This window comes from Diadema antillarum, unplaced genomic scaffold (genome assembly GCF_040938485.1).
Source record: "Diadema antillarum isolate AM-2024a unplaced genomic scaffold, OU_Dant_1.0 seq00000385_RagTag, whole genome shotgun sequence".
Lineage (NCBI taxonomy): Eukaryota > Metazoa > Echinodermata > Echinoidea > Diadematoida > Diadematidae > Diadema > Diadema antillarum.
Window position 1 is genome coordinate 482,682 of NW_027271383.1, and position 23,133 is coordinate 505,814.

The 23,133-nt window shown below is 38.6% G+C and overlaps 1 protein-coding gene across 3 annotated transcripts in view; it reads left to right on the forward strand.

The window, feature by feature from the left end:
* The window catches only part of LOC139731800 (general transcription factor IIH subunit 2-like), a 92,080-nt gene that overhangs the window by 67,033 nt on the left and 1,914 nt on the right, over nucleotides 1–23,133 (forward strand). For 2 of the 3 annotated variants that reach the window (XM_071642673.1, XM_071642674.1), the window contains exons 12-15: nucleotides 1,111–1,174; nucleotides 6,913–7,016; nucleotides 10,017–10,125; nucleotides 22,001–22,040. In XM_071642673.1, coding sequence (XP_071498774.1) covers nucleotides 1,111–1,174; nucleotides 6,913–7,016; nucleotides 10,017–10,125; nucleotides 22,001–22,040 — 317 coding nt within the window. Of the gene's footprint in view, nucleotides 1–1,110; nucleotides 1,175–6,912; nucleotides 7,017–10,016; nucleotides 10,414–22,000; nucleotides 22,041–23,133 lie in introns of those variants that run through there. The other variant, XM_071642675.1, reaches the window with a different exon arrangement.

Here is a 23,133-nt window from a genome sequence, read left to right on the forward strand (position 1 = left end):
TGAGCACAAACTAGACAAAAATAAATACCTTCCTACGTTACACTTATTAATTTCACCCTTAGTGTGTAACACCTCTTTTATATGATGCAATATTTGATACCCTGGGGTACCAAATGAAAATTCGCCATTTTGTTGAATTAATTTTTTTTTTTTCAGCGCTGTACCCTGGCTTACCAAAAAATGTGTCTAAATATTTTTTAGTATTATTATGCAAAAAATGTTTTCTTATTTGTGATTATGCAACAATTAATGCATGCAACTGATCATTATTTTCTGCTCTGTTATAATCTTAACTGTTTGATATTATTGTACATATTATTGTTAGTACTGGCATTCTCTAGTTTACCTCTTCTATTGAGTTTCTTGTGTTTTTTGCGAGATTTGAGTAGGTCCTTGTATCCGCTGCTAGCACGGCCATCACTGCACGCAGACGCCATGACTATGGCCGTTGCGCTGGCGTAATGCTAGCATTCGTGCTTATAATTACGTAGCGCAGTGTACGTGTAATAATCAATTGCAGACGAAGTTGCCAGTCTACTACCCCGTAAATTAATTAATACAAAATGAAATAAGAAAATCATTTAAATGAAATATTTTTAATGATAACATTAGAAATCCACGTAAATATTTTATTAATCTAAGAAATAAATTCCAATTATTCAATTTGAACCTTTTTCTTTCGCATTTCATCTCTTATTATCGACCATTCGCACACGCGTAGAAGATTATAAAGATGGCAGCCCCCATGATCAAATTTTGAAGAAATACAGTTGATTTTGGGGTGAATTTTCTGGGCTTTCGGTGATTTTTTTTTTTTCTGAAAATAAAAGTTACGGTAGATGATGTTTACAAAATGGTGTGGTGCTAGAAATTACTTCGAAAAACACCTATGGTGCTAGTTCATTGCGACGACTTTGCCGTATCCGAATTCGGAATCGGCGTATCTGAATTCGGATACGCATTATAAATAATGGGCATGAGATGGCGCTATACAACGCGGTACCCCGGGTTACAATGGTACCTTGGTGTATGGCGTGCCGAATCATATGTATGTGATATTTCCCCGTTCTTCAAATGTGTTCAATGGTCTAAACCAAAACCCTTTTGCAGGATTCCCACAACATGTTCTTCATTCTGACAAGAACAAGATCAGCAAGCCATCCATGTGTATGTGGTGAGTATTGTTGGTGAAATTAGAATATAAAGCTTATCGCAATGTTTGTTAAAGTCATCCATCATGCAAGTCAACATTGTACTAAAACAACAACCAAGAAAGCAATGTATCACCCTTGCATACTTCACAATGTGATTAATTGACTGCATGACTATGCTTTCATCGAAATTGCACTGTTATTATCTGCAATTTCAAATCCAGGATATTTATTTCCACACCAATGGTGCCAGTGCCAACTGCCTCTTAATTGTGTTCTGTCCGTTTGTAGCTCACATACCTTTATGCAGACAGTTATTTAGAAGACACTGTGCCAACAAGTTTAGCATGAAGTGAATTTGAAGTCGCAGATTATTTTTTAAAAAAAAATTAGAATGGCACCGACTCAGTGCAAAGTCTGTAGAATTAATATTCTGAACATTGGTTCTCAACATGCTGCATGTGCTTGATAAACTCAGTCTACTTTAGATAATAGAATGATCATTCATATTTCTTATATGAGAATTTCTTATCTGCTTCATATTAAATTGTTTTAAATTGCATTATTCCATAATGCCACTCTCTGTTCTACAAACAAAACAAAACAGAACAAAAAAGCCATGGGATCATGTCACCTGTGAATCCTGTGCTGGCTGCGCTAAAGACCCCTCCTGTTTCTGACTCAGCAGCCAACCCTGCTCCTACAAACCAGCCCCCCCCCCCCCCCCACACGTTGTTCTCATGGTCAGGTGTATGTGAGAATTCTCAGCAATTCCTCTCCATCTTGAGCTACAATTGTAACTTTTCCACCCACTGAGACAATGCACGCCGGACCGGGAAATGCCCCGTTTTACCATTTTTTACTGGTCCGAACAGAAAATTTACCGGTCAACAACGACAACCTAAAAAAAACATTAAATGACTTGCAAACTTATTTTCTTGTTTTTTATGGACGTATCCCCCCCCCCCACATACATTTTGATTTTTACAGATTGATTTTTTTTTATAACTTGCATTATTTATTGCACAAGAAATAAAAAAAGAAAGATAGGAAAAAAATAGAATGTTTGTTTGTGAATTACAGTGTAAAATGATAATGAACAAAATCAGATTGTATCAAATGCGTTTGTGACTTTTTCTAAACATCGGCGCACGAACTTGCTGCGTAACCTGCTCTTGGTGGTCAGTTGGATTGCGACGATTTAATGAATTATTTTAGCTGTGATATTTTCTGAAGCACGCACTACAAGAGGTTCTTTATTTTTCTGCCGATAATCTCTTCGCATTTGTGCATGCGTTCTTGAAAGGTACACGACATGCAGGGCCGAATTTGCAATTCTTTTTGCGCCCATTTCCACCTCAAATATTAGCGGGATTGTGACGATTTCATAAATTACTTCAGCTGTAATACTCTCTGATGCACGTGCCAAAAGGGGTTGAAAATGTGTCCTTTATTTTTTCCCGATAAACTCTTCGAATTTCGTAAGTGCGATTTTAAAAGATGTTCCACACGGCCGAATTCATGATACTTTTTGTGCCTATTTCTACCTCAAATATCAGCGGGATTGTGACAATTTCATAAATTAATTCAGCTGTAATCTTTTATGATGCACATGCAAAAAAGGGGTTGAAAATGTGTCCTTTATTTTTCCCCAAAAAACTCTTCGAATTTCGTAAGTGCATTCTTAAAAGATGTTCCACACAGCCGAATTCATGATACTTTTTGCGCCTATTTCTACCTCAAATATCAGCGGAATTGTGGCGATTTCATGAATTACTTCGGATGTAATCTTTTGTGATGCATGCACCGAATGGTTGAAAATGCGTTCTTTATTTTTCTCCCCATAATGTCTTCGCATTCCGTACATGCGTTCTTGAAAGGTATACGACACGGCCGAATTCATGATCCTTTTTGCGCCTATTTCTACCTCAAATATCAGCAGGATTGCGATGATTTCATGAATTACTTTGGCTGTAATCTGTTATGATACACGCGCCAAAAGGGGTTGAAAATGTGTCCTTTATTTTTCCCCGATAAACTTGTCGCATTTCGTAAATGTGTTCTTAAAAGATATACGACACGGCCAAAAATCGTGATTCTTTTTGCGCCTATTGTTTCCTCAAACTCAACGGGATTGCGATGATTTTATGAATTATTATTCGGCTGTAATCTTTATGATGCATGCGCCAAAAAGGGTTGAAAATGTGTCCTGTATTTTTCTCCTAATAATCTCTTCGCATTTCGTACATGCGTATACGACACGGCCGAATTCATGATCCTTTTGGTGCCTATTTCTACATCAAATATCGGCTGAATTGTGGCGATTTCATGAATTACTTCAGATGTAATCTTTTGTGATGCACGCACCAGCTAGAATGGTTGAAAATGCGTTCTTTATTTTTTCTCCCCATAATCTCTTCTCATTCTGTACATGCGTTCTTGAAAGGTACGACACGGCCGAATTCACAATCCTTTTAGCACCTATTTCTACATCAAATATCAGCGGGATTGCGATATGTCATTATTTATTTCGGCTGCAATCTTTTGTGATACATGCACCAGAAGGGTTGAAAATGCGTTCTTTATTTTTCTCCCGATAATCTCTTCGCATTTATGCATGCGTTTTCAAAATTATACACTGCATGCAGCGCCAAATTCGAGATTCTTTTTGCGCCTATTATTGTTTACTCAAATTTAAACGGGATTGCGAAATTTTCATGCATTGCTATTCGGCTGTAATCTATATGATGCAAGCGCCAAAAGAGGTGAAAATGGGTCCTTTATTTTTTATCCCGCTAATCTCTTCCCATTTCGTACATGCGTTCTTAAAAGGTATACGACACGGCCGAATTCACGATCCTTTTTGCGCCTATTTCTACCTCAAATATCAGCGGGATTGTGGCGATTTCATGAATTACTTCGGATGTAATCTTTCGTAATGCACGCACTAGAAGGGTAAAAATGTGTTTTTTATTTTTCTCCCGATAATCTCGTCGCATTTGTGCATGCGTTTTTGATAACCAACACGGCATGCAGGACTGAATTAAAGATCCTTTTTGCGCCTATTATTTCCTCAAATTTCAATGGGATTGCGTTGATTTCATGAATTGTTATTCGGCTGTAATCTTTTATGATGCACTCACCAAATGTGTCCTTTATTTTTTTTTTCTCCTCTATAATCTCTTCGCATTTCGTACATAAGCTTTTGAAAGGTGTACGACGCAGCCGGCTGAATTCATGATCCTTTTTTGGACAATTTCTACCTCAAATAATATGTAAGCGGGACTGCGATGATTTCATGATTTTTTTTTCTCCCGAGTATTATCTCTTTTTGCGCCTATCTTCTGTTATGAGACCATTCTGAACGAATGAAAATATTCATTTGTGAAATGACTGTTCAAAATGAAAATGAACGCAATCAGATCCATTTACTGTATCGCTGAATATCGAATATGTTTTTACTTTTTCTAAAAGTCGACACAAGTAAATTAGGCTCCAGGACAACTCGCCCTCGAGACAGGTCGCCCCGGAGACAGCTCGCCCTCGAAAATAGAGGGCGAGCTGTCTTGGGTCCGAGGGCGAGTTGTCTCAAGTGGCGAAGGAATATACCCCGAATGTTTGATTTAATTTCAGACAAAATAAAAGCTGCTTAAAAATGATTTTGCATTTATCTGCCTAAATTAAATTTCAGAATGCACACAGTTTCTATTGTCTTCGAATAAAATCATTTTTAAAATGAAAATTACGGCATTTTATTATCACATTTTCCCAGCCCTGAGATCGCTAGAATTGCCGAATCCCCCTGATTCTTCTCGGCAAACTGCAGTAAATTTTTCGACTTTGAATGCACCTCTTAGACTTAATTTATGATTCAAATTTGTATTATTGATTAATGATGCTAGAAAGTAGGTTAAATTCGATTGATATTTCACTGTCTTCGTTTATTCAGCAAAAGAAGAAGAAGATACGTTCTCGCCCTCGCCTCTTTTTCTCCCGCTGGTGCGGCATGCACTGTACATGTACTTTCATGCTTTAAAGGGTACTGAAACCTGCATATATATATTTAGATTGAGTGAATGCAGAAGTATTAAAGGGGACCTCCAGCTGATTTTCAGACTTTAACATTGGAACAACTGTGAAGTGGTTATACTGGGTATGAAATTTCAGAATTTGTAGTGATTGAGACAAGGAATAAGAATGTTGATGAACAAGGATGGTGACGTAGCAGCTTCACGATAAAAATGCATGGGTAGGGGCTCAAGGAAGCAGACCGAAAGAAGAAGGCATGCATACATTTTGCACAGGTGACCCTGTTGACTCAGCGGTAGCATATTTCTGAAAAATGTGAGCCTCCTACTCATGCATTCTTATGGTGAAGCTGCTACCCTGTTCAGTGTAATTTTTTTTTTTTTTTGGGGGGGGGGGGGTTCAGAAGCAGTGGTTTCTCTGCTGGAGGACCACAATTAATCCCACAAATCTAAATGTGGAGCTGTTGACTCGTGTACGAGGCCTGCATGATGTGAATTCATGAAAATCACCTGGACTTCCCCTTTAATAGAATACATAGTGACTTTGGAAGAGGTTCATATGATTGGTAATTCTCTAATGAAGGCGAAATTTCGTTTGTACACAACCAGAGAAAAACATCTACCTTGCGTGAGCTTTCGCCTACTGTCTGTAGGCTTCATCAGACTGGCGTTGACTCACCGTAGATGGGGTGTGGGCAGTCTTACAATCCGAGAGAATGGGAATGTATGCTGAAGATAATTTGTATTGCCCCATGTCACGCCCCCGTTGGATGTGGATAGCCTCTCTTATCTGTGGTGTGAATTTGTTGCTGTCTTTGGACACAATCTTGCTCTTTTTCTAGTCAATGGTGTGGTTTTCCTGAGCCACGTGATCACTTATGGCTGACTTTTTAGGAGTGAGATCTGCCTCCTTCTTCTTGGCCCTTATGAAATACGTCTTCCCTAGTGATTCTGCCTCTTGTTGATGTTCTGACTTCGTGACTCCAAATTTTTTGCCCATCTCACAAATGTAGACTTTGTCACAATCCTTACAAGGTATTGGGTGCAGCAATAAATTCACACGATGGATAAGAGAGGCTATCCACATCCAACTGGGTCGTGACATGGGGCAATACAAATTATCTTCAGCGTACATTCCCATTCTCTCGGACTGTTAGACTGCCGACACCCATCTACGCCGAGTCAACGCCAGCCTGATGAAGCCTACAGACAGTAGGCGAAAGCTCATGCAAGGTAAATAATTTTCTCTGGTTGTGTACAAATGAAATTTCGCCTTAATATATACATAGTGATGTTGGAGGAAAATCAGCAATCTGTTCAAGAGTTATAAGAAGTTTCTATACTTCAATCGCTAGATAAGAAGACTACAACAATTTGCACTGTCACATTGTGACTTCAGCAATAGTAAGAAAATTCCACAAAATTTTATATTCAATAAGAAGTACACATTCCTTCGGTTTGGTAGTGACATTTGCTCAGTGTAATGTTATATCCTCACCTGTAGGAAAGAAAAATGAAAATATGTTGAATTCTTCTTATATTTTCTGTATGTAGTTGTCCACACATCCATTGTCCATCACAAATAGTTGTAGATTTCTTTTCCCGCATTTTTTAAACAGATTTTCTGATTTTCCTCAAACTTCACTGTTGTGTTTTATTAATATTTATGCATTCACTCAACCCACATTTTGTGTTTCATTCACCTTTTAAAAGAAACAATGTATTCTTTGCAGCCACTTGGATGGCAAGGGGTCAGAAGGCTTTGGAACAGGAGGCTACTTTTGCCCTCAGTGTGAAAGCAAGTATTGTGAGCTGCCTGTTGAGTGTAAAGTATGTGGTAAGTCAAGTCTTTTCTATTCACAGTGCCTTGTTGTGGCATGCTTTGGCTAAAAGGTCTCAGTAGGCACGGTCCGACTGGCAAAAGATCGAGAAGTTTGATGGGGGTGGCATAGAGGGATATATCACTAGTTGCAGTGGGAAGTTTTGCAAGAAATTTTACAGGAAGTTTTTGGTCACACTGGCAAATTTTCGAGGTCTTAAAGATCGCAATCTTAAACTTCTCAATCTTTTGCCAATCTGACCATGCCTATTCTGTCTCATTAACTCACTATTGGTCAGCATTGTAACAGGGATACATTGGGTAGGATGCCCCACGCCTCTCTGTTTTTGGCTGTTCTGTGCCTTGGGGTGGGAATTTGAATCAAACCCCCCAAGATCTTGGCCGTTGATTGTGCAATTGCCATGAAAATTACCATATACATTCCCTGTGGAGTAATCTCCCAAACTATAAAAAAAGATTGAAATTGTCATTTTTTATGCCTCTGCGACGAAATGTCTCCAGAGGAATTATGTTTTCAGGTTGTCCATCCTTCTGTCAGTCCATCCTTCCGTTTGTCCGTCTGTAATCAATTTTGTGGACAGGGTAACTAAAAACCATTTGAGGTACTGTATACGCCAATATTTTCGCATACAGATATTTTCGCGAATCACGGTATCAGTGGCATTTTCGCGTGTTGTTAAATTCACGATTGATACTAGTAACGTTAGTAGTAGGGTCTACTGCCAAGCCCAAGAAACACGTTCAAACACTTGCCAACGTACTCGTGACTTTTCTCCATTTGCATTGTGACTTCCGAAACATGACAATAGAAAAGACACAGTAGAAGATTTATAAAATGAAACAATTACGGGAACTTGCAGTGAGACACTCACACACGGCATTCACAAGTACCTACCAAATGTTGCAACAAAATATAGATGACAAATTTTCAGAGCTGCGCTAGCGCTAGAGAAAGTTTTACATGCATCCCTTGGCCTCACCCAACCACGTCGAGCCGGTGTTCGTTCGCGTAGGCAAACGTAGCACGTAACTGCGACCAGCAGCCCTGTACGTATAGCGTATAATGGGGCCGCGGACTGTAGCATTCAGGATCATGACGGGAATATCGCGGACAAATGTCAACTTGAAATCGAAAATTTTTTCAATTTGAAGACTTACTTGTAAAGATGAAGTATTGAAAACAGGGTTCGTGCAACGTTTGGTCCTGCCAATAGTCCCTTTCTGTTCGAATTGATGACTTGATATGACTCGGTCCAGAGGAACCTGGGAGAGCTACACTGAATTGACGGCCAGCGCATACTCACACAGAAATCTGTAAATTTGTGCGCATGTGATGCGTGCACATGCGCTGGCCGTCAATTCAGCGTGGCTCTCAAGCTCTCCCAGGTTCCTCTCGACCGAGTCACATTAAGTCATCAATTCGAACAGAAAGGGACTATTGGCAGAACCAAACCTTGCACGAACCCTGTTGTCAATACTTAAACTTTACTGGTAAGTCTTCAAATTGAAGAATTTTTTTGATATCAAGTTGATATTTGTCCGCGATTCTACCCTGTCGTGATCCTAAATGCTACAGTCCGCAGCCCCACGGCCATAGCGTACGTACTAGTAGGAGTGTGTGTACGTACTGGCCGGTGTAACAGCCGTGTTGGTCTGGCCAGCGTTGGATGCATTTTGTCATCGATTTGTAACGGGGTAATATTTTCGCGTGTTTTTAATTTTGCGATCAGCCCGAAACTCGCGAAATTCGCGAAAATAAAACCTTCGCAAAAATAACCGCGTATACAGTATCCTAATGAAACTTGGCATGTATATATGTATGAGTGGGTGAAGTTGTGCCTATCAACTGTTGGGAGCACATGCTCAAGGTCAAAGGTCAAGGTCAAATGTTGAAATTTCACTATTTCCCCCGTATCTATGCAATGCCTGAGGGTTTTTTCATAAAACGTAGTGTATACATGTACTACCGAATGAAGATACTCTTGACAGAGTTTTGGGTCATGAAGTCAAAGTTCAAAGGTCAAGTTGAAATGTTAAAATTTCTTTTTTTTTTCTCCATATCTCAGAAATGGTTCTGGGTATCTTCATGGAACTGAGTACATATGCATGTACTGACTTGGCAGTGATTATCTAGGGAATTTGGGGTCACAAGGTCAAAGGTCAAGGGTCAATGGTCAAGGTTAACCTCTCAAAATTTCACTTTTTCTCTCATATTTATGCAGTGCCTGCAGGATTTTTCTTGACACAAGGGTCATAAATGAAGTAAAAATCCTCAAATCCCCAAATACATGCTTTCTTAGAAAATATAACCATTCGTCCAATTAAACCTAGTTCAAGGAAACTGAACATTCAACACATTTGTGACAAACATGTCATTTTAATATTTTGCCAATTATGTTACTCTGTCATCACACATGGTCAAGACATACCTTTGCACTCTAGACCTATTAGGAGAATCATGCATTATGGCAGAGGCATTCCAGTTACCATAGTGACATTTCTAGTTTATATTTTATTATTAATGTGCTAATATATGTGTGAAATCAGGCATATTACTCTTAATCAAAAAATGAACTCCTGGAATCCCAATTTTTGGTTTAAGTATTTTTAGCATTCCTAATTATGTACTTGAAAAAAAAAATGATATCAAAATTAATTTCTGATTTACAAAGCATAAAATATTGATATCGCTCTCCAATTCAAGTATGACATTTGTTAGGTTAAAAAAAAAATGATGCAATGTCACCAGTAGCATGCACACTTTGAATCCAGTTTGGTTGTCTTAAGGTTCCCCAGCAATGCAAGGATTGACCATGATAAATGAGTTGGAGACGTACATATGTAGGTATGCAGGTAATGATACATAATTTTGAGGAAGCAATTTAGAGCATGTTGCTTATGCAGGAGTACTGACAAATACTGTGATAGCTTCTGAATTATCAGCATTTGTCGGCACCTATAGAGTTTTTTGATACTGATATGTTTAACTCTTTTCAGGTTTGATACTTGTTTCTGCTCCACACCTTGCTCGGTCCTTTCACCATCTTTTTCCACTGGACAGATTTGGGGAAGTTCGGCAGGATGGCCACCAGAGAGCAGAGTACCTGTAAGTACGGCGCTCAATCTCTACTCATATGATTGCATTACTGACGGCAGTTCTTGTGTTGTTTTTCATGTCTCGGAGGATGCCTGTCTTTTTAGCTCCCCGAACCAAAGGCCCAAGTGAGCTATTGCATTTGCAATTATTGTTCTTTGTCCGGTGTGCGTCGTATATAAACGTTTTACATTTTCATCTTCTTCTTGAAAACCCCAAGACTGATTTTCACCAAACTTGGCAGGTAGCATCCCTAGGGGGTTAGGATCTCAATTTGTTAAAATGGACACCATACCTCACCCAGGGGGCCCCCAGGGGGGCCCAACCCCACACCCCCCCCCCCCCATAATTAAGGAATCTTCTTCTCTAGAACCAGAAGTGATAGAGCTAAGTTAATACTATTAGTAAGTACATTAGTGACCGTAGTTCCAACTTTATTCATGGCGGATCCAGGGATGCTCCCCTAGTGCCTTTGGGCGAGGAGGAGGGGGGAGGGGTGGGGAGGTCCAAAAGGGGGCCTGACTTGTACATTTTTATCTTCTTCTTGAAAATCTCATGATGGATTTTCACCAAACTTGGCAGGTAGCATCCTTAGGGGGCTAGGATCTCAATTTGTTAAAATTGGCACCATGCCCCACCCAGGGGGCCTCCAGGGGGACCCAAATCCCCTCCCCCCCCCCCAAAAAAAAGGAATCTTCTTCTCTAGAACCAGAAGTGATAGAGCTAAGGCAATACTATGAGTTAGTACATTGATGACTATAGTTTCAAGTTTGTTCATGGCAGAATCAGGGGTGCCCCCTTGGGATCCAGGGGAGGGGGTGAGGACGGGTCCTAATGGGACCTAAACTATTTTTTTTTTCATGAATCAGTTTCTTTAAATCCATGATTAATTTTAAAGTTAAGTTCCAGATTTTGGTCAAGTTTGAACCCTCTGAACCAATGATGTGTATGTGAGTGTGTGCTTACAATGACCCTGAACAATAGACATGAATACTACAAATACCACCCTTTCAGAGCTCTGCTCACTAGGCTTCTGGACTCTTGCTCCAAGGCACATGAATGCTTTATTAATAATTCGTGATGGATTGCCCTGACCAATGCTAATCTGAATTTGTGGTAAGGGGTAAAATGCATGCATATGAAAAAAATAAGCACATGTTTTCCTGTGCTTGCATACACTTCATTTCAGGATGAATAGAGACTAGCTGTGATAGTGGAATTTCTCATGAATATGTAATAGAGCATTCCAATCCTGGCCATTGTTCGGGACCATTGTAAGGGTGTCCGAACCACACACTCCCTACACACCAATTGCCCCCTGTGCAAAATTGAAATTTTGAACAGAGAGTTGAAACAGAGCAAAATCTGAAACCTAACTTAGAAATAAGTCTTGAATTTAATGAAAGTGATTTATGCTATCATTTTTAATACTTCCAACAAAATAGTACATTATTCAGCTATTGCTCGTATCAATGTCAGTGTTATCTGATATATAGTTTTTGAACTATTAAGGATCAAAAGTGGGAAATGTTTATGTAACACCTAGTACATTTGCATATACTGCCTGACAGTTATTTTGTGGAAATTTATGGGCCATGGGGTCAAGAGTCAAAGGTCAGGTTAAAAATGCTAAAATTAAACAATTTAGCCATCAATCCAAATGAAACCTAGTTCAAGGAAAGTAAACAATGAACAGATTTGTGACAAACATGTCATTTCTATTTTTGGTCAATTATGTGAAACTTTCATCTCACATTGTCAAGATATACTCAAGACATATTGGGAGAAGCATGCATTATGGCAGAGGCATACCAGTTGCCATAGCAACATTTCTAGTTCTCATAAAGGCTTTGGTGCAAATGTTGGAGATAGTAACATTAAGAAAGCAGAGCTGCCAACCAGTACATTTTATCGTATGTCGTATGATTTTTGCAGGAGAATACGACAGTACAATATATCTCAATAAAATACAATTTTATTGATTCGGACTATGTGCGCTATGTGTGCTGTATTAAACATGTGCATAAAACAACGGGTGTGTTGATTGCATGCGCATGCATGTGCTAAGCCGAGCTTAGCCATGTTCGTGTCTAAAGATCAGAACGCACACACGCTCGACCGGTTCCTTTCATAAACTTACATGTACTATCTCTATGGGTACTGCGGCCTAACGAACCTGTTACTGTATCGTAAATAGAGCACATGCAATCACTGCATACACCGTGTATGGATAGTATGTTGCAACACATGATGTACGTCTCCGCGTGTTGCAACTGCACCGCATCATGTTATACACGGTATTGGAAATGGAGTCAGTAAGTTGGTGATAACCATAGTCGTTTGTCATTCAAAATTGGATACTTCTTTCTCTTTCTTTTTTCCTCATCATGGCTTCGAAATCAACATCAAGTGTGCACACACACACAAAAATTTAACCCTAATCCCACCGGGTTTTTTGAGGGACTTGAAACCAACGGGGGGGGGGCCTCTCCCTTCAAATCTCGGTCGTGGATCGCGTGATCCTCACGAAAATTTGCACTCAGGTAGGGACTAAGACTGGAAAGTGAGATTTGTGAAATTTTAATTTATGTATTTTATATTAATTATGCAAAAATAATTTTTTTGGCCTATGAATAAAAAAGATAAAGCCCCAAGACTTCTTATTTTTAGTGAACATACGCAAAAAATTCGGCTTCATAATTATTTCTTATGTATCTTATTGTTTATTGAATTTCTTATGTATTTCTTTGTTTTTTCACTTTTTGTTTTTTTTTTAATCAAAAAATCATATCATTTTTTATCTTTTTAAAGCATAATCAGGCTAAAATAAATCATTATCAGCCATTGAAAGTAAAAATATTTATTTTTATATGAATTAATTGCAGAAACACAATTTGCATTGGATTTGTACACAAAATCATGTTTTTGAGCAATTTTTGGGTCAACGAATTTTTTTTAAAAGGGGCGTATCTTCAAAACGGTATGCCCAGGAGAGACAAATTTGGTCTCAAAAATTGCGCCATACTTGAAAGAAAAAAGTCATAAAATGTCGCAGCGAAAGCATCCTGCGTTGCGGAATAATCACGTGAAACGTTGAGGGGGGCCAAAATGCCCCCCCCCCCCCCCCCCCCGGTGGGAATAGGGTTAAGTCGGAATACTCGTTGAAGTGGTCATTTATTGAACCAAGCAAGAAGGACAACTGTAGTGCCCTATGTACTGTGTGCTCATGTGACTTCTCCATATCCCACGGCAATGCTTTGGACATTACACATCATTCATAAGTACCAAATTTGTATGAAAACATTTGGAAATGCAGCAACAGACTGATTTTTCAGTAATCAGAGCAGAGGCTTTGGTGGTGAACTTTTTAGTAGGACGTAATCTGTAGTTTTCATCAGCATACCATCTAACTAACCTCTAGGGCCCGAATTCACGAAGGTGGTACAAATGAAACCATGGTTTAAACCATGGACAAAAACCATGGAGCGCCAAGTGTCACACAGAATATTTCAGAATGAAATTGGTCATTTCGTCAACAAAATGACCATTTCATGGACAAAATGTTCATTTAGTTACAAAATGTTGTCATTTCGTTACAAAGTAATCATTTCATTGACGAAATGACTGATTTCGTAGTGAAATATTCCATGCGACACTTTGCACTCCATGGTTTTTAGCTCACCTGAGCCGAAGGCTCAAGTGAGCTATTGCGATCCCTCTGCGTCCGGCGTGCGTCATCCATGTGTGTCGTGCGTAAACTTTTCACATTTTCATCTTCTTCTTGAGAACCCCTTGACTGATTTTCACCAAACTTGGCAGGTAGCATCCCTAGGGGGATAGGATCTCAATTTGTTCAAGTGGGCACCATACCCCACCGGGGGGGGGGGGGGGGGGGGGGGGGGGGGCAGAGGGGCCCAAACCCCCCAAATTAAGGAATCTTAAAAAATCTTCTTCTCTAGAACCAGAAGTGATAGAGCAAAGTTAATACTTATGAGTTAGTACATTGATGACTGTAGTTTCAAGTTTGTTCATGGCGGAATCGCAGTGCCCCATTTGGGACTCAGGGGAGGGGAGTGGGGAGGGGTCCTAATTGGGCCCAAATTTTTATCTTTTTCTCGAAAATGTTATTATGAATTTTCACCAAACTTGGCAGGTAGCATCCCTAGGGGAAAGAATCTCATTCCCATCAAATGGGCACCATGCCCCACCTGGGGGCCCTAGGGGGCCTACATTTGGACCTAAATTGTAAACTTTCATCTTTTTCTTGAAAACCCCATCACAAATTTTCACCAAACTTGGCAGGTAGCATCCCTAGGGGAATAGAATCGCAATTCCATCAAATGGGCACCATGCCCCACCTGGGGGGCCCCAGGGTCCCACCCCCCCCCCCCTTGTAAGGAATCTTTACAGATTCTTTCCAGAACCAGAAGTGATTGAGCTAAGTTAATACAATGAGGAGTCAGTATATTGATGACTGTTGTTTCGAGTTTGTTCATGGAAGAATCAGGGGTGTGCCCCCCCCCCCCCCCCCTTGGGACCCAAGGAAGTGGGGTGGGATGGGGGGTTCACATGCAGGTCTAAATTTTCATCTTCTTGCTGAAAACAACATAATGGATTTTCGCCACACTTGGCAAGTAGCATTCCTACGGGGATAAGATCTCAAAGTGTTTGAATGGGCACCATGCTTTCCTTGGGGACCCCAGGGGGTCCAAACCTCCAAAATTAATGAATATTCAATAATATTTTTCTCTAGAATCAGAAGTGATAGGGCTTTAAGTCTTTTTTTTTCCACACTGCATAATCCAACATTCTGTGAAGTACAGTGTACTTGCAGGTATTTTACCAGTGTGATGGAATATTATGTAAATGGACACCATGCCCCCAGCTCTCAAAGCTACCCCCACCATAGGTTTCCAGTGTTCTCAGGTAAGAGTCTGCAAGAATGCATGGAAGGTGAACTTGCGATACTCAGGTCAGCGCAAGACCCACCCCTGGTCTCTTGTTGTCCATGGTTTAAACCATGGTTTCATTTGTACCACCTTTGTGAATTCGGGCCTTTGTGAGTCATGTTTACCGATAGCAAAATAGCACGGAATTTGCATCAAAACAGATTAAATCAATGGCAATAGCAAGGACACTTGGAAAAGAAGCTGAGGGTATGTATTAATTCCAACATCACTGTGAAATTGTACTATTGGCACTGTTTGATTATCACTGAATTAATGGGTTTTCATTCTTGTGTTAGCCACTCTGCAAAACAGCAAATATTAGGCCTATCAATTTAAAATTAAGTGGCTCCATCTATGCCTATTTGTGTTGGGACTTAATACCAAAATACTTTGAGTTTGAAATATCTTTGTATTAAATATGTTCTGGTGTTCTCATCAACATTTTTATGCACTGGATTTCTCTTTATGATACTGAAAGATGCATTGTAAGCTATCAAACTACAGTCCGATAGTGAAATTTGATATCTACATAAGTTACACCTAGGCAGTTTCTTTCCAAATGCAATTGCTGCATATCATTAATATTGACATAAACTAGGGGTAGGGCTTAAATTGACTTTTTAATCACTTCACTGCTACATGTACTATGAATGTTACTGTTAAGTGTATGGTTGAGAATGAGTAGTATGAAAAAGAATTCTCATTTAAAGAACGTATATGTTGCCCTACCGAATTGATTTTATTCATGCCCATGTCACGGTGGAGCCTATGCACTCTGAGGGCCAGTTTCTTGTGTTAGTGTCCCTGGCCTCGAAGGCTTGATGTCCTGATATTAAGTAATAAGTTACATTAAGCCAGAAATGTATTCAATTGTAAATTTCCACCTTTATAACATTAAAGAAATATTCAGTATTGAATGATTGTCTGTTAAATGGTAATTTTGTTATCTGGTGTATAGATTGCTATCTTGTGGGGGTTTTTTTATATTTTAACAGCTGAAATTGTTTGCAAGGTAAGGGATTCTTCCTTTACTCTATCAGTCAATGGGAGTTCTGACGGCATCACCAGAGAACAGTTATATCCAGTAATTGTACGGTTCTTTGGTGGGGATGCAAACAGGGTCATCAGTGCATTGCTAGAAATTGGTGTCACAAAAGAAACTTCAACTGAGAAGCACACCTCTGCTCTCCTTAATGAAATTTTGACAAAAAACAACAAACCATGGAAAAATGTGATCTCATTTTCAGCAGACAGTGCTGCCGTAATGATGGGCTGTCAAAATAGCATAGCCGCATTTGTCAAGAAGAAGAATCCCAACACATACATTTAGTCCATAGATACAAATGTCAATGCCATGTGCTGCACCTTGCAATGGAAAGGGGTGCAAAGGAATTGCTATTTGCCCCAGTTGAGTTGTTCATCCCATTATACTATTATCTTGAGAAATTGAGCAAGAGGAACAAAGAGTTTGCAAAGTTTCAAGATCTTTGCAGTGTGGAAAATCATATCCTTTTAACCCTAAAAAGGCCGGGGGGGTTGAATCAACCCCCCCCCCTTGACATTTTTCGCGACTTCTCCGCCGTGCGAAATTTTTTGACCGCGCCGTTCGCTGACTTTTTACTTTCAAGTCTCGCGCATCTTTTGACACCATTTTCGTGAAATTTGCGCATACCGTTACGACACTGCATGACTTTTTATACATGCCTGTCAGGCCAAAAATGGCTCAAAAACGTGATTTTGTGTATAAAGTCTATGCAAATGGAGTTTTCTCTTCTTATTCATAAAAATATGATTATTTTCACTTTCAAAGGCTGAAACAAATTGATTTTAGCATAATTATGCTTGAAATAGGTTCTGTCATAAATTTTGTGGAAAAAAAATAATGAAACAAAAGGTCGAAAAAACAAAGAAATACATAAGAAATTCATAAAACAATAAAATACATAAGAAATTGATTTCGAAAACAATTTTTTTTTTTCAAGTGCATTGTTAGGAATGCTACAAAGAATGTTTTCACCAAAAATTATGATTCTAGGAGCTTTAATTTCTGATTTAGAGCAAAATGTATGATTTTATGCATATATTAGCATAATTAATCATTATGACGAAAATTTCCATTTCTTTTTGTATAGCGTGGTAGAATACGCCACAGGCAACGCACGTGCCAAATTTCATGACGATTGCGCGATCGATGGCCGAGATCTCGGGGGGGGTTGAATCAACCCCTCCCCGGCCACAGAACACCCAAAAAAGCCCGGCCTGGTTAGGGTTAAGACATGTATGCACTCAATTGCTGTCATTGGAAAGAGCGCTACAACGTTGCTTAGAGCAATGGAAACCACTGTGTGCATACTTTGCCCATGAGTGCCAAGAATGTAAGGGGAGCAAAAGTAAAGTTGAAACAAATCAAATAAACACAAGTGCTTCCAAGAAAGTGAAGGCTTCAGTGTCGAAAGAGGAGAGCAGCAAAGTACCTCAAAGACTAATTTGCTGGGAGCAAGACGGGCATCAAAATTGTGCACAAAGCTACAAGAACATCTTGTGACATCTACTTCTGAAGTTGCATCATCTCTCTGCAGCAACTATTCTTACTGGTTCTCTAACGGCATACATGTGCCTGTAAAGGTACAGCATCTGTCTGCAGCAAATCTTCTCGTTCTCTACCGGCATCTCCCTTTAAAGTCGCAGCATCTGTCAGCAGCAAACCTTCTCATTTTCTATCGGCATCTACTTCTGAAGTTGCATCATCTCTCTGCAGCAACTCTTCTGGTTCTCTACTGGCATATATACCTGTAAGGGTGCAGCATCTGTCAGCAGCAAATCTTCAGGTTCTAAAAATGAAAAGAATGTCTCTGCATCATCTCAGTCTGCTGAAACTATACCAGGCTTAATGACTACAATAAGTTATATTGTTTATTCCTAGTTGGCGCCATAATCTTGAATTACAAGAAGAATCACCACAAATCCAAAACTTACATGATAAGTTACAAGAATTCTTGGAGAATCCTTGTGAGCTCTGTGAAACCATCAGTTATAACTAGTGCTACATCTGCTGAACAGTGCAACTATGAGGATGTTTGCAAACAGCGTAGTGATGATGACTTTGTCCTGGGAAAGGATGTCCATGTCTTTTGGAATATCTGTAAAGCACTTTACAGCAGGACAAAAGCAAGGATTCTTCACTTCTGTTAAGAAATATTATGTAGCAGTTTGTGACTAAGTAGTGTTGCAACATGCCAGAATTGCTAGTCCTGTTCATAGAATGGAGAGCAAAATTGCATCCTTACACTCTTTTTGTGGAGGAGTTTCATTACATGGAGGAGCATTTTGATGAGTTGGAGACTGAGTTTGCTCACTTTCAAATTGATCCTTCGGATGGAATTCAGCTGGACAAGAGAGCTGATGATGTATGGGCAAACATATCCTGTGTGAAAACTGCATCTGGACAGCCAAAGTATCATCTCTTGCCAAAGTTCATGATGGCAATTCTGTCAGTTGGGCATAGCAATGCCTCAGACGAAAGAACTTTACGCATTGTACGAAAAAATAGCACAGACCAAGTCTGAAGACAGAGCCCTTATGTGACATACTTACCCAAAAGATGTTGAGTGAGTCAAGAGGTACTCAGTGCTACAATGAGAAATTCAGTGATGCTGTTTTCTGCAAGTGTAAACAGGCAGCTGCAGCATCTCAGAAGTTGTAATGCAGGTAACTTACATGTACGTGAATGGTTAAGTAAGTGGTTATTTTAAGCAACATTTTTAACTTTGGTGTGCTCGTCTCTGTGCTGAAAACTTGCTACATGTAGTGACAAACATGTGACAAAAGTGTATGTCAAAAACAAAAATAGGATTTTTGTGTTGAGAATAGGATTTTTTAGAGAAAATAGGATTTTTTTTTCCAATTTGGTTGGCAGCTCTGACAAAGGGTTAATTTGTTTTCTTTTGTGACTGACATTGTTGGTGAATTGCACAGAAAGATGGCAATTAGATACTAATTGAAAACACAGTCAACCTTGCCTATGTCGACATAAGACTGAGCAATCATGTTGATGTACACAAAAGTCAATTTACGTGGAAGTGTTGACTTGGGCGTAATTAATTTCCCCTCTACAGAATGAGATTTGGGATGGATTGTGATGTTGATTGCTATCCAAATCTCATTCCTTTTGCCATTAAAACGTGCCTATTGTATCTTAGCAACGATCATATGTTAGTTCATGCATAAATCACACGCGGACTAGTGACAACAATGCACTAGTTGTGAAATTTAGAGAGATTTTGAGAGAGCGGGATTGGAAACCTGGGCCTGTTTGTAGAAACTTTATGTTTTTGAACTCAACATGAAAAAATAAGTGCAGATTCCCAAAATAATTTTCAACTTTGTGTTTAAATGTAAGTGCATCATTGAAAACACTCGATTGATTTTGTATGATTTTGTTGACATGATTTTAAGTGCCAACAGAGTTAGAATATGTGTATACATATTTCCTCTTCTAAGTCACCATAATTCTTTGCTCAAATTCCTATCGTTTTACTCTGAAGTTTAACTGTTCTCATGCTCCGATTCACAGCATTAGCACTCTGTATGGTGCGGTACTGTCTGGAAGTGAAAAAAAGGAAAGTTTGTTGATCTGAAAACGACATCTAATTTTTGGATTTACTAACCTTTGGAAAAATGAGACTCATTCCATTTTAGGACTAATGAAATGATGGACTGACATTTAAACCTCTGGCATAATGAACAGTTACATTTTTTTCCCCATTTTTCGTTAATATTTTGTGAAACTGCTCTGCAATTCAGTAGTTTGAAACCTGTCAATGTTGCAATGTCTTTCCCCTGCTACTAAAGTTCGGTAACAACGAAAGTTGTGTTTGATATTAGTGTACAAAATCAAACACAAGTCTTTTCAGCAACACACTTGCTTTGATTTTTTTAGTTCTGTTAAAGTGCAAAGTTTTCAGTTTCATATGAAATCAAACACAAGTTTTTTCTGCAACACTCGTGCATTTGAATAAAAAAAAAATGTGTGTGATTTGATGGACTTGCATTTGATATTTACAGTTGCATTTGAACGCAATAGAGTTCTACCTTTGTTCAATTTTCTAGTTTTGTATGAAACTAAATGCAAGTCTTTTTAAGCAGCGCACATGGTTAAAATGCAAAGTTGTGTGTGATTTTGTGGAATTGCATTTGATATTTGAGTTTCTAGAAACAGGCCCAGGTTTGACTTCCCTTAAGAATAATCAACCTCACAAATATTTGGATTATTGAAGGAGTCTATTCTATGTATGAATAACAAACATACATATACATGTAGGTATACAAATTTTGTGTTTTTAGAATAACTAATCTTCAGGCAAAACAATCAAATCTTATTTCATTGTCGGATGAACACAGCCTTAGAGTAATATAGTAATGGACATCATCCATAACAAACACATTATCCCTGCAAACTGTGTGAACAAACAATAAGCATGCAAAGAGGAATGATATGCTTGTCATTTGACAAAATTGTACACATTACTGACTGCCACTCCACAAAATATTTTTTTTTGACTTAGCTTAGAAGGCAAGTGTACAGTACAATGCATGTAATTTTATGTACGACAAAAAACGATAAAAAATAGTTCAAGAACAATTTCCCGCTGCACCCTTATTGAACTACATTATATGTAACATTAGCTCCCTGTTTGCACCATACATTATACTGGTATACAACCTGCACCATATGATAAACACACACACAAACAGAGAGAGGGTAGGAGAAAGACAAAGACAATGAACTTCCTTGGGTACTACATTGTAGTACTCGTGTGTACATGAGTGTACGCCCTTTATATTTGAGCGTACAAGAAAACGAATACAGAGTGTGAATGGTACTGTGCTGTACAGTAATGCAAATTAGCGAGTGGTGCTGCGAATCAGAGCGCGAAAACAATTCTTTTTTAGAGTATGATAACGAGAATTTGAGCAAAGAATTGTGTTGACTTGAAAGAGGTAATTCACACATATTTTGATACAGTTGGCACTGAAAATCATGTCATCATACACAAGTTGTCAACTTATACGAGGAAATTTTGAAAAAATGACAAAGGGAAAAATTCAGACTTTTTTGCCATGTTGACTTAAGCGAGTTGTCGACTTACGCGATGCTGACTTAAGCAAGGTTTACTGTACTTTGAAACCAGAAATTTTCTTTTGCATGAAACTTTCATCAATTTTACAAGAAGCAAAGACTCACAAAAGTAAAATACATGCAAATTTTTTTGTACACACAATGCATTAAATGCCAGTACAATGCTGTACACCATCATGGCCAGCAATTCACAAAATTTTGATGCCACAAAAAAAGATTGTGGGCTCCAATTCATGAAAGTTTCATGCTGCAAATATTTCTTATTTTATAGCAACTAAAATCCTTTGGAAATGTGCAAATGCTGTGAGAGAAGACTTTCTATAACTTTCTATAGCAATTATTAAATAATTGTTATGATGTCATACACTATTAAAAGTGCAGAGTGCAAGACTTAATACACTGTACATTCTCTCATGGCTGGTAAGTCAACATCATGATTTTGACTATTCTGGGCCCCATTTCATAAAAAGTTGATACAATAGCAACTCTTGCTGGAATGACAGTAGCCATGGTAATGACTGGAATCCAGCTTCCTGATTGGCTGCTGCTATGGGAAGTTGCCATTCAAGAAGAGTTGCTATTATAGCATCTTTTCTGAAATTTGGCCCTGGTCTGGTGAATTTTGTAGTAGTCCAGTAGAATTCCCAATTTGTTATTATAGCAGAGCAGTATTAATTTCATTTCATACTTGATGCATCTGCTGTTTAGTATAAAATAAATGCAAAGAAAAGTACAGTGTAAATACTATGAAATAGATTTTGACATAAATCAATAATAGATTTACTTCTCTACCTGACAGCTTTTGTCAAGGATGTCAAGCGCACATACAGGATCAAACAGTGAGTATATATTAATTTTGTTTGAATGTGAACTTTAAGATTGTGTAGAAATATATATATATATTACACACACACATACAGAGTGAGAAGTAGGAAGGAGCTGTAGGTGTAGCTATATTTCAGCAGTAATTTTTTCGGCCAAGCTTTCGGTGGGTTTGTATAGTGGACTTTCTTCAGGGCTGCATTAAAGGGATTGTATAGTTTTGGTTTAGACCTAACTTCAGGTTTCTAACATTTTTGGTGAGATAATGAGAAACCTCTTATGGAATATGAAAGATTAGGCCTATGTAGTTTCACGAGGAACTCAATGTTTATTTGATGAAAATTGGTTTTGAAATGGCTGAGATATCCAAAACAGAGCAATTCTAATAAAAGATGGGACCCACTTTTTATTACAGTGGTCTTGTTTTACTTTGTTTTTGGATGTTTCAGCCATTCCAAAACCGATTTTACTCAAATAAACTTTGAATTACTCTTAGAAAGGTATGCTCTGTACTATATCATAAGTGTTTTTGTGACATCTCACAAAAAGTTAAAAAGTGCAATTCTCATCTCTACCAATACTGTACCATCCCTTTAACAGACAGTTGAAATGACTCCTTACAGCAGCTCTTTGCTTAAAACAGTACTTGCGGGATGTAGGGCCACAGTGTGTGTAGAATACACTGTAAATCTTTAATATGAGTTGACTTTGAAGAAACATATATTATATAGTGTATAAGTATCACACAGTAATAATATGCTAAAAGGGTAATTCCAGTGCAGCTGAAAGTTATCTGAACAGAAGGAGTAAAATTTTCTCAGCACAATGATGAAAATTTGATCAAAATCGGATGAAAGCTCGGGAAGTTATGACACCTTGAAATCTCATTAATTTTTCTGGAAACAGTTCTTGGAACAGTCAATATGAAAATGCAAATAGTGTAGTGATGACTTCATCCCCTCTCAACTTGCCATACAGTTTCTATATAATTTGTTTTTGTAATTTTCAGTTTTTACACCCCATTTTCACATCCTGATAAATCTAGATGATAATCATTCTGAAGTTTTTCAACCAGGGATGGCATAATGTTTTGCACTTCAATTACAGAAA